Raw genomic sequence first — 12,765 nt, 5'->3', positions numbered from 1 at the left:
AAAATCATTCAACTTAATACCCCGGGTTACGTTAAAAAGGAGGTTATTGACATTACCTGGGTAGTGGAACATCTTTTCATACCGCAGTGTATCCAGCTCAGACCCAGGAAATACCCTAGTCGTGGACCAGGGTCACATAACACGTGTTGACCCAATAACAATGGCATACAACCTGGGTTTTTCCCCGGTCCATTTCTCAGTGTGAAAGGTATATAAGAAAGTGTGCCTGCACCAGTTTCTTTATCTTGTGGTCCTGTGGTATACGGGAGAGAAGTGTAGTAGCTTTTATAAACTTGTATTTTGTCTCCACAGCTTGTTAAGAAAATAAATGACGTTGAGACCAGCTGGGCCCTTGGAGCAACGTTTTATTACATGGATTTAATGAAAAGTAACACCTAGAACTAGGAGATTAAAAAAAATATGAAGATGATTTTTGGGGGAAAAACTACTTGACCTGTTTCTGATTAGCATTTTCAGAGACTTTGCCATAATTTGTGCCATGTTTACACAGGGATGGGTTTGTTATATATTTTAGGGTGATCTGCATAGTAGAATAACACAGCCACTTTACAAATAACTGTGATCTATTTGCCTTGGGGAGTCATTTTACAGCCATAGTTTTTCTTTATTTGTATATTTAAATCTAGTTGCACTATTATTTAAGCAAGCTCAAAATGGAACTTTAAATATTTATCTCCTAGTTATTTTTCATATCCTTTCACTATTGATGCCTCAATTCCCCTATTCTTTTCATGCAGTATCATCTCTTATTATTGTGAATATTCTGCAGTGTGAAGGAACAACCATTTGTCCAGATTTAATGTGGAGGCAGGCCATTATGTGGTCTATAGCAGTATTCAGCCAATCAAATTGCTAGGAGCTAGTGACATCACTGAGTTGTGAAGCTCACTACCTTATGGCAGAGTGATATCACTATTACCCAGTGAATTCTTAGTCTGTCTTCTCATCAATAAAAAGCTTTATTTAAATTTTTTTTTATTTTTTTATTGGGTGTACTGATCACTGAACTGCCAGTTCTCAGCCAACCCACTTTGGCCAACAATGTGTGTGGCTAAAATGGGAGATGAATCAATTAAATACAATATTTTCACTGTAAAAAAAAAAAATGGGATAAGATGGTGAATTTGATCAATAATGTTCAGAGGAATTTTACTCCTCCAGAAAGGATCAGCTATAACTGTTGTAATGTTATAATCGAAGTTGAACAATCCTAAAAAATTGTGTATGAAGTGTGTGTTTTTAGAAGGGTTTATACTGTATAACAGGAAAGCATGGGTTTGCATTAATATGCTACTGGATATGGTGCGTCCACTCACTCCCTCCCCCCTCCCCACCCATATAACAGTATTTGATCTGAAGTCTAATGCTGGTGGTATGGCAACTTTGACCACCTCCTACCTCATATAACTTTGACTGTATACTTACTGCAAATTAAACTAGTGAATATATATAAATTTTTTAAATAAATGTTCTATTTTGTGCCACCTGGGAGCAGCCACATACTGTAAGGCACTGAACATCTGCAAAGGAAACCTCACATCCTCTCAAAATGCAGCACTGGCTACATACTACAGACTGTGGCAAAGTAAAGTTATCGCTATAACTAACGTAGATTGACCCAGGTGAGTAAATAGCCATGTAATATGTCCTGTAACTTGCCTCTACCTCCAGCATGCTGCAACTGCCCTTCCTGGTGCTGACCTCTTCTGAGGTGACCCTGTGACTAATTAAATGTTTTGTTAACTGGTTTAAGGCAAAAATAGGTTTGTGATCTGTTATTATTTCATTGTAAATGTGTACTAATAAAATCACATTGTGTAGATATTTCACTGTTATATTTAATAAAACTACTTTTTGCAGTATTGGAATTTATTTATAGCTAAGAATTAACCAATTTGAGTTTGCAGCATTGTGTAGACATGACAGCTCTCACACTGTGAACAACACACAACAATGCATGATAGCAGTGCCTAACGATAATAAAATAAATGAATAAAAGACGGAACTATAAGGCACGTGGAGATGAATGGATTAAAGGTAAAAAAACACAATTGTTTAATAAAAACAGGTAAAATACATACATTAAACTGCAAGTGAATGCAAAGTTAAAACAACCAGAATCCAAAGTTATTGGACTTTCACACGATTGTGCAGAAATAATTGGTGAACAGTTTTTGCCAGTGGCGGCAGTGCACACCCACTCAGCATTGAGGATACCGCAACCTGGCGAGGATTTAGGATCCCAGCATCATCATCATCCACCCTAAAGGGACTTCATTCAGGGGATTCCTACCTCCAGCGAAAGCTATTGTGGTAACGTTACAACAGGACTGTGTTATCAGCCCTTTAACAATTTTTTTTTCCCCCACACACCTATCTGCAGTCCATGTAAAAAATAAGAATTTACTCACCGGTAATTCTATTTCTCGTAGTCCGTAGTGGATGCTGGGAACTCCGTAAGGACCATGGGGAATAGACGGGCTCCGCAGGAGACTGGGCACTCTAAAAGAAAGATTAGGTACTATCTGGTGGGCACTGGCTCCTCCCTCTATGCCCCTCCTCCAGACCTCAGTCAGGGAAACTGTGCCCGGAAGAGCTGACATTTCAAGGAAAGGATTTGGAATCCAGGGTAAGACTCATACCAGCCACACCAATCACACCGTACAACTTGTGATAACCATACCCAGTAAATAGTATGAACAACAACTGAGCCTCATTCAACGGATGCCTCATAACAATAACCCTTTAGTTAAGCAATAACTATATACATGTATTGCAGAGAGTCCGCACTTGGGACGGGCGCCCAGCATCCACTACGGACTACGAGAAATAGAATTACCGGTGAGTAAATTCTTATTTTCTCTGACGTCCTAGTGGATGCTGGGAACTCCGTAAGGACCATGGGGATTATACCAAAGCTCCCAAACGGGCGGTAGAGTGCGGATGACTCTGCAGCACCGAATGAGCAAACTCAAGGTCCTCCTCAGCCAGGGTATCAAACTTGTAGAACTTAGCAAATGTGTTTGATCCCGACCAAGTAGCAGCTCGGCAAAGCTGTAACGCCGAGACCCCTCGGGCAGCCGCCCAGGAAGAGCCCACCTTCCTTGTGGAATGGGCTTTCACTGATTTTGGATGCGGCAGCCCAGCCGCAGAATGCGCCAGCTGAATCGTGCTACAGATCCAGCGAGCAATAGTTTGCTTTGAAGCAGGAGCACCCAGCTTGTTGGGTGCATGCAGGATAATCAGCGAGTCCGTTTTCCGGACTCCAGCCGTCCTGGCTACATAGATTTTCAAAGCCCTGACTACATCAAGTAACTTGGAGTCCTCCAAGTCCCGAGTAGCCGCAGGCACCACAATAGGTTGGTTCAAATGAAACGCTGATACCACCTTTGGGAGAAATTGGGGACGAGTCCTCAATTCTGCCCTGTCCATATGGAAGATCAGATATGGGCTTTTACATGACAAAGCCGCCAATTCTGACACACGCCTTGCTGAAGCTAAGGCCAACAGCATGACCACCTTCCACGTGAGATACTTTAGCTCCACGGTCTTAAGTGGCTCAAACCAGTGTGATTTCAGGAAATCCAACACAACGTTAAGATCCCAAGCTGCCACTGGAGGCACAAAAGGGGGCTGAATATGCAGCACTCCCTTAACAAACGTCTGAACCTCAGGCAGTGAAGCCAGTTCTTTTTGAAAGAAAATAGATAGGGCCGAAATCTGAACCTTTATGGACCCCAATTTTAGGCCCATAGTCACCCCTGACTGTAGGAAGTGCAGAAATCGACCCAGCTGGAATTCCTCTGTTGGGGCCTTCCTGGCCTCACACCAAGCAACATATTTCCGCCATATACGGTGATAATGCTTTGCTGTCACATCCTTCCTAGCTTTTATCAGCGTAGGAATCACTTCATCTGGCATGCCCTTTTCCGCTAGGATCCGGCGTTCAACCGCTATGCCGTCAAACGCAGCCACGGTAAGTCTTGGAACAGACAGGGCCCCTGCTGCAACAGGTCCTGTGTGAGAGGCAGAGGCCACGGGTCCTCTGAGATCATTTCTTGCAGTTCTGGCTACCAAGTTCTTCTTGGCCAATCCGGAACGATGAGTATAGTTCTTACTCCTCTCTTTCTTACTATCCTCAGTACCTTGGGTATGAGAGGAAGAGGAGGAAACACATAAGCCGACTGGTACACCCACGGTGTCACTAGTGCGTCTACAGCTATCGCCTGAGGGTCCCTTGACCTGGCGCAATATCTTTTTAGCTTTTTGTTGAGGCGGGACGCCATTATGTCCACCTGTGGCATTTCCAACGATTTGTAATCTGTGTGAAGACTTCTTGATGTAGTCCCCACTCTCCCGGGTGGAGGTCGTGTCTGCTGAGGAAGTCTGCTTCCCAGTTGTCCACTCCCGGAATGAACACTGCTGACAGTGCTAGCACGTGATTCTCCGCCCATCAAAGAATCCTTGTGGCTTCTGCCATTGCCATCCTGCTTCTTGTGCCGCCTTGGCGGTTTACATGGGCGACCGCCGTGATGTTGTCTGACTGAATCAGCACTGGTTGGTTTTGAAGCAGGGGCTCTGCTTGACTCAGGGCGTGGTAAATGGCCCTTAGTTCCAGTATATTTATGTGTAGTGAAGTCTCCAGACTTGACCACTGCCCTTGGAAGTTTCTTCCCTGAGTGACTGCCCCCCATCCTCGGAGGCTTGCATCCGTGGTCACCAGGACCCAGTCCTGTATGCCGAACCTGCGGCCCTCGAAAAGATGAGCACTCTGCAGCCACCACAGCAGAGACACCCTGGCCCTCGGGGACAGGGTGAACAGCCGATGCATCTGAAGATGCGATCCGGACCACTTGTCCAACAGATTCCACTGAAAGATCCTTGCATGGAACCTGCCGAAGGGAATGGCTTCGTATGAAGCCACCATCTTTCCCAGGACTCGCGTGCAGTGATGCACCGACACCTGTTTTGGTTTCAGGAGGTCCCTGACCAGAGATGACAATTCCTGGGCCTTCTCCACCGGGAGAAACACCTTCTTCTGTTCTGTGTCCAGAATCATGCCTAGGAAAAGCAGACTCGTCGTAGGAATCAGCTGCGACTTTGGGATATTCAGAATCCAGCCGTGCTGTTGCAACACTTCCTGAGAGAGTGCTACGCTGACCAACAACTGCTCTCTGGACCTCACCTTTATGAGGAGATCGTCCAAGTACGGGATAATTATAACTCCCTTCTTCCGAAGGAGTATCATCATTTCGGCCATTACCTTGGTAAATATTCTCGGTGCCGTGGAGAGACCAAACGGCAACGTCTGGAATTAGTAATGATAGTCCTGTACCACAAACCTGAGGTATTCCTGGTGAGGTGGGTAAATGGGGACATGCAAGTAAGCATCCTTGATGTCCAGCGACACCATAAAATCACCCTCTTCCAGGCTTGCAATAACCGCTCTGAGCGATTCCATCTTGAACTTGAATTTATTTATATAAGTGTTCAAGGATTTTAAATTCAGAATGGGTCTCACCGAACCGTCCGGTTTCGGTACCACAAACATTGTGGAATAGTAACCCCTTCCCTGTTGAAGGAGGGGGACCTTGATTATCACCTGCTTGGAGGTACAGCTTGTGAATTGCCGCCAGTACTACCTCCCTTTCCCTGGGGGAAGCTGGCAAGGCTGATTTGAGGTAACGGCGAGGGGGAGTCGCCTCGAACTCCAGCTTCTATCCATGAGATACAATTTGTACAGCCCAGAGATCCACCTGTGAGCGAACCCACTGGTTGCTGAAGTTTCGGAGACGCGCCCCCACCGCACCTGGCTCCGCCTGTGGAGCCCCAACGTCATGCGGTGGAAGCAGGGGAGGATTTTTGTTCCTGGGAACTGGCTGCCTGGTGCAGCTTCTTTCCTCTACCCCTGCCTCTGGCCAGAAAGGATGTGCCTCTGACCCGCTTGCCTTTCTGAGGCCGAAAGGACTGCATTTGATAATACGGTGCTTTCTTAGGCTGTGAGGAAACCTGAGGTAAAAAAGTCGACTTTCCAGCTGTTGCTGTGGATACGAGGTCCGAGAGACCGTCCCCAAACAATTCCTCACCCTTATAAGGTAAAACCTCCATGTGTTTTTTTAGAATCAGCATCACCCGTCCACGGCCGAGTCCATAATACTCTCCTGGCAGAAATGGACATTGCATTAATTCTAGATGCCAGCAGGCAAATGTCCTCTGGGCATCCCGCATATATAAGACGACGACTTTTATATGTTCTAGGGTTAGCAAAATAGTATCCCTGTCGAGGGAATCAATGTTGTCTGACAGAGTATCAGTCCATGCTGCTGCAGCACTACACATCCAGGCTGAAGCAATAGCAGGTCTCAGTAGAGTACCAGAGTGTGTATACACAGACATCAGGATAGCTTCCTGCTTTCTATTCGCAGGCTCCTTTAGGGCGGCCGTATCCTGAGACGGCAGGGCCACCCTTTTAGATAAGCGTGTGAGCGCCTTGTCCACCCTAGGGGATGTTTCCCAACGTAACCTGTCCGTTGGCGGGAAAGGGTACGCCATAAGTAACCTCTTAGAAATCACTAGTTTCTTTTTTTTTTTTTTTCAAAAATTTTTTATTGACAGATGGTTACAGAATATGGTAACAAGTAACAGGACACAAATGTATTCAGTACAAAACAAAATATCTTGACAGTACATATAAAATATGGTGCTCTGCCATATTTTAACATCCTTAGATACGAAGTTAGAGCAATCAATTATGTAAAGCTGAGCGTGATATTACAAAGTCATATCAAATTCTATGGAAATTGTGTGAAGATATGTGTACAAATGAAGATCAGAGTTAGAAAGGAGCAGTAGAGTTAAGCGTCTCAAGTAGGTACCATCTGGTGTCTTGAAAACATTGTCGTAAAGCGGCCCTTACCAGTGGAGATAGGGTTATAACATACGGTAACCAAGTTTGTCTTTTCTGTTTTCTGTTAGTTTGTCTTTCTGTAATGAGGTGTTGGTCCAATCCAAGTGGAAGAGATTGGAGATTCTGGGATGCAGCAATGTGATGGGGATTGGGTCTGTGGTGATCCATTGAGAGAGTATTGTTTTCTTTGTTGCAGCGGCCAATTTAATTAATAGGGTGCGATTACCTTTGGTTAGCGTGTTGTGTGAAGAAGGTGGGTATATGCCCCAGAACGCCCAGGTTTTATTTATGGTAAATTGTATTTTTAGCTCTGCGGATATATATGATTGGAGTGCCTGCCATAGGGCCTGTACTTTGGGGCATGACCAGAGACAATGGACTATGTCCGCCTCTAAGGTGGTGCATTTGTAGCAGCGTGACGAAGGGGCAGCTCCTATAAGAAACCTTAATCTGGGGGTGACGTATGCTCTGTGTAATATTTTTTGGTGCATCTCTGTGTATGTGACTGAGCCCAGTGTCTTATCCAGGTAACTGTTGGCGTCTAACATAGTTCTTAGTGTTAGGTCCGGGAAGTCCCTCGTCCATTTCAGTAAACCCACTGTGCCAGAGTCTATATTTAGTAATGGTCGAGAGTGTGTGTGTGTATGAATGCTATTGAGAAATGATCTTTTGGATTAAGTCGAGCCGATCTATCTAGGGTGTTGGAGACATCTTGGGAGGATAGACTGGATAATACTTTTCTTGCAAAGCTGCTTGCTTGAAGGAAGGGGAATAGTGGTATGGATAAATTTGGGAAACGTTCTATGATCTGTGAGTGTGTAAGTAGTATTAGATTTTGGAGGTCTAAGAAGTGATGTACATATTTCAGTCTCCCTTCGTGCCAATTACGGAATATCGGAGAGGTGTCATGTGGCTTAAAGTTAGGGTTGCCCCAGAGGGGTGTGAAGAGTGACATCTGGTTTGAGAGTTTTAATTGGGAGCGGATCTTTTGCCATGCAGCACAAGTCGCAGAGATGAGCGCATTGTCTTTTATATGGGTAGGCATATCGTTCGTAGGGGTGTGTAGTAGGGACGTCAGATTCCAGGTGGGACTGAAGGATTGTTCTAATTGTGCATTGGTGTATTTGTTTTGTCCACTAATCCAGTCTAGGGCAATCCTGTAATTTGCTGCTAATGCGTATGCTCGAAGACATGGTAGATTTAAACCCCCGAGTGATCTTGGTTGTCGCAATTTGAATAGAGAAAAGCGTGGGCGTTTACCCGCCCAGATAAATTTAGTCAGCGCTTTATCTAGTTGTGTGAATGTGCCTTTATTTGGGATCATTGGAAGCATTTGTAACACGTATAAGAGGCGTGGGAAGCTGATCATCTTATACAAGTGACCTCTGCCGGTGTATGTCAGCGGAAGGTGAGCCCATCTGGTGAAGTCTGCGTAAGTTCTGGCGAGGAGTGGGAGAACGTTAAGAGAGTATAATTTGGAAGGGTGATCTGGGATTATGATGCCCAGATATGTGAGACGGTTGTTCTTTGCCCATTGAAATGGAAAGGTGTCACCCCACCCTAATTTAGCTGCAGGAAAGAAGGCTAGTGCTTCGGTCTTTGAGTAATTAATTTTAAATCCTGATACTATTTCAAAGGAATTAAGTATATTAAGCAAATGTGGTATGGCCTCGTGAGGATTGCTAATATAGAGTAATATGTCATCTGCAAATGCTGAAAATTTAAGTTCCTGATTGGCTAGTTTAATACCTCTCCATTTTTTTTCCTTTAAGAAGTGTCTGAGGAGGGGGTCCATAGCTAGGTTAAATAAGAGAGGGGATAAAGGACAGCCTTGTCTGGTCCCGCGTTGTAATGTAAAACGTTTGGAGTTATGGGCGTTGACTGTTAAGAATGCTTGGGGACTTTGGTATAGTGTTTGGAAAACATGTGTAAAGGCTGGGTTAAAGTTCTGGTGTTTAAGCATCCTATTGATATGTGCCCAAGATACCCTGTCGAAGGCCTTGTCTGCGTCACAGCTTAGAATTATATTCCTCGTCTCCCGTGATTCGTGGGATTTAATCATGGCCGCTAATAAAGATCGAACATTGATCACAGAGTGCTTGTTACGTAAAAAGCCTGTCTGTGCAGGGTGTAGAAGTGTGGGCAGTATTAATTGGAGGCGGGAGGCAAGGATTTTTGTGAAAATTTTGAAGTCTTGGTTCAGTAGTGAAATGGGTCTGTAGGATGAGACCAGAGTATGATCTTTGTTTGGTTTGGGTAAAACAATGATTCTGGCTGTATTGAAGTCCAGCGGAGCTGGGCCTCCAGTCAGAATTGAGTTATAGAGGGCCTTTAAGTGTTTTTTGATGTGCGGAAGTAGTGTTTTATAGTAGGCTGCTGACAGACCGTCTGGTCCTGGAGATTTCCCATTGGGGAGGGATTTTATGGTTTGTTCTAGTTCTTCTTCTGTGATGGGGGCGGTGAGATTTATATTATCAGTATCGCTAAGAGTAGGCAGGTCAGCTTGCAGTAAGAAGTTCTCTCCCATCTCAGGTTGGTCGGGGGGTGCTGTGTAAAGATTCTCAAAGAATTTCAGGAAAGTGTTACTAATTGTTTCTTGTGTCAGTGAAGGTTTGGTGTTACTGTCTCGAATCGAGGTGATATGTTTGGGAGTGTCTCGGGTTCTTACCATGTTAGCCAATAATTTTCCTGGCCTATTGCTCCAGCGAAAATATTTGTTAGTTTGAAAAGAAAGGAATAGCTTGGCCTGCTCTGTGCATAAAGTGTCGTGAACTAACTTAGCGTCCTTGTATTGTAGTCTATTGTTTTCAGTGGGGTCGGCCAGCAGCTTTGAATATGTGGTGGTCACCTGTTGGGATGCTGTGGACATCCTTTCCTTAAGGTGTTTTTTCTTTGTGGCTACATAAGATATTATTTGACCTCTGAGAACAGGCTTGGAGGCCTGCCAAAAAAGGTTCATATCGTTTGTGTGCGTTACATTGTCTTGTGCATAGTTTAAAAAGGACTGAGATAGATAAAGCTTAAAGTCTTCTGAGGTGGCTAGGTATTCTGGGAAGCGCCAATTATAAGAGATTTTGCGTGGTGTGGCCAATGTGATTGTTAGTGAGATAGGAGCGTGATCAGATAGTAGGATATTGGCTATGGTGGAATCTTCTACTCTGTGAATTAGAGAGGCCGACACCAGCCAATAGTCCAATCTAGAGAATGTTTTGTGTGGGTGGGAGAAGAAGGAGTATTCCCTGTCATCTGGGTGTTCTCCAGGGGTCGAGAAGTTGTAAGGAGTCTAGCATCAAAGAGAGTGTGGGTGGTATTGACCTATTGGAACTTGGTTGTTTAGGAGTTCCTGATATGTCTAACTGAGGGTCTAGGATTACATTGAGATCACCTCCCAGGATCAATGAGCCCTCAATCCAGCCCTGTAGGTTAACAAATATGCTTGAAAAGAAAGGTGCGTTTGGTCCCGTGGGGGCATAGATGCATGCTAAGGTGAATCTTTCCCCTTCGATGTCCATCTTCAATAGCAAGAACCGCCCTTCTGGGTCTATCCACTCTTCCCTTATTTTATAGTGTAATGATTTACGAAAAAGTATTAAGACCCCTCGTGTCTTTGTGCTATATGAGGCGCTTCTAAAATCCCCCACCCAAGCATCTCTCAATGTATTTGGATCTGAAATACGCCAGTGTGTTTCCTGTAGGAACACCACATCTGGGTGAAATTTTTTAAGGTGGTTTAGAATTTTCTTTCTCTTAATCGGTGTGTTCAAGCCCTCCACATTCCATGAGACTAGTCTGAGCGATGACTTTGTGTCATCTATGGATGTTTCAGCTGGTCGTGGGTCTATCATTATCCAATACCCAGTCTGATGGAACCTGGAGAGAGAAGCCACAAGCAAAGGTTAGGCCCCCCGTCCCAGCGAGCGGGGGTAGGCCCAAAGGATTGTGATATGGCAGCGTGCAGGGAAGCATTTAGGCAATCAAGATGTACTGTCATACATATAAACTGTGACAACAAATACAGTATAAACCATCGGTCAAAACGTTTTTTGAATATCTGAACCCAAGATGATGGTTCTAGGAACCATTTGTGTTTAACTGAAACTGTGAAAAGGTTAGACAAAGGGAAAAAGGTGGGGATAGACAGAGAGGGTGGGTAACCGTATTTCCCCCTCCCCTGTCCCGACATCATGTGTGAAAACAACAGGATTAACTGTAACCAGGCTAATCTATTGTCTAAATTTAGTAGTGAATTAGCCATTAGAAAAGCATTGAGGATTATTTATGACCAAGGTATACTTGCTATTCTTAGGCATTCAGTCCGCATCGTCCATACAGGAGTTTGATCCATGGGTGTCAAATGACTTGAGGAAGTTTCGTGCTGTTTCAGGAGAATCAAAATAATTTGGTTTTCCTGCGTGGAAGATTCTTAATTTTGCGGGGTATAAGAGTGCGAATCTAATGTTCCGAGAGAATAGTTCCTTGCATACTGGGGAGAATTCCCTCCGTTGTGAGGAGACTTGGAAGGAGAAATCTTGGAAGAGGAGGATCTTGGAGCCCTCGTAGCAGAGACCGGGGTTCTTGCGGTATAGCTCCATAATTTTCACCTTGTCCAGGTAGTTTAGCAGTTTGAAAATTACCGGTCTGGGGCGTGATTGAGCAGATTGGGAAGGTTGTCTTTCGGGGCCTATGCGGTGAACTCGTTCTACTAGATATGAAGTTGGCGAGGGAGGCAATCCTAAAGTTGAGGGTAACCAGCGGGTGACTAAGTCCATCAAATCTTTTTGTCTGACCGTCTCCGGAAGCCCAACGAGTCGTAGATTGTTTCGACGATTGCGATTTTCCAAATCTTCGATTTTATCGTTCATGGCTGCTAATGTGCTGTCATGAGCTTTTAATTGAGATTGGGTCTCGTGTTGGTCGTCCTCCAATGTGGAGATGCGGTCTTCGGCCTCTGTTAATCGTTGCGTATGTTGTGATATTTGGGCCGCAGCTGAGTTGATGGCCTCCAATAGGGGTGCCAGTTTCGCGTCAAACAAGGGTGAAATGATCTCCGTTATCTCCCTGGCCCTCTGTACTGCGGACGGGCTGGCCCTGAGGTCGGTCGATGATGAATCGTCCACTTCTCTGTCGCCCGGTGAGAGGGGTGACCGCTGTTGAAGTGGGCTTTGTTCTTTAGGTGTCGGCTTGTTTTTATTTTGAGAATTTTTATTTGCCCGAAGCGTTTTGGCTACATATTTTTCCATGATGATAGGTTTGTCTTCAGGTAAAGTGAGGTGTGGTTTAAAAGTCGTGATGCCGTGTGCACGTGACTCAGACTTTGCTGCTGGTATAGGACTGTATATGGCAGTCAGGGAAGTCTCAGGCTACCTGGAAGGGGTCAGCGAGGCCCTATTTGCGGGTTGGTTTTATCAGATTTGTTTGGGTTCAAAACGTAGGGCTCACCTGCCGCTGTCGTGGGTACGGGCAGCGACCAGCGCGGTACCCGTGTGGCCCACGGCGTATAGTGGCAGATCACTGTCTTGTTGTGTCGGGTTGAGGGGGTGTGTAGCTGCACCGCTCACCTGTCGTTTGCCAGAAGCTGCCGGGTGTGTGGCACAGTAGGTCTCAGGCAGCCAAGGTGTTGTGGGCTTGTATGAAGATGAAGGTGAGAGAAAGTGTCGCTTGTTAGGTCCTGTTGTGACTGCAGCTTTAATCTTTTCCCGGAATGATGCTGGTGAGTTGCTGAGGGGCTCCTGGGTATTTCCAGGAGGGGGGGGGTCGCGGGCCTCGGCCGAGGTCCGCGGCGCAGTGTGGTAAGCCGGAGCTCAAATGGTTACTGCCGCGAGGGGTGGTGTTTGGGG

The 12,765-nt window shown here is 45.3% G+C and overlaps 1 protein-coding gene across 2 annotated transcripts in view; it reads left to right on the top strand.

Annotated features, from left to right (window-relative positions):
* The window catches only part of ENTPD6 (ectonucleoside triphosphate diphosphohydrolase 6), a 131,454-nt gene extending 129,571 nt beyond the window's left edge, over positions 1-1,883 (top strand). For both annotated transcript variants that reach the window (XM_063918128.1, XM_063918129.1), the window contains exon 14: positions 313-1,883. In XM_063918128.1, the coding sequence (XP_063774198.1) occupies positions 313-399 (87 nt within the window). In that variant the 3' untranslated portion in view covers positions 400-1,883. The remainder of the gene's footprint in view (positions 1-312) is intronic.
* Positions 1,884-12,765: the final 10,882 nt, after the last annotated feature.

This window comes from Pseudophryne corroboree, chromosome 4, assembly GCF_028390025.1.
Source record: "Pseudophryne corroboree isolate aPseCor3 chromosome 4, aPseCor3.hap2, whole genome shotgun sequence".
Taxonomy (NCBI): Eukaryota; Metazoa; Chordata; class Amphibia; order Anura; family Myobatrachidae; genus Pseudophryne; species Pseudophryne corroboree.
The sequence above is the reverse complement of the archived record's forward strand: the minus strand, read 5'-3'. Positions and strand labels throughout refer to the sequence as shown.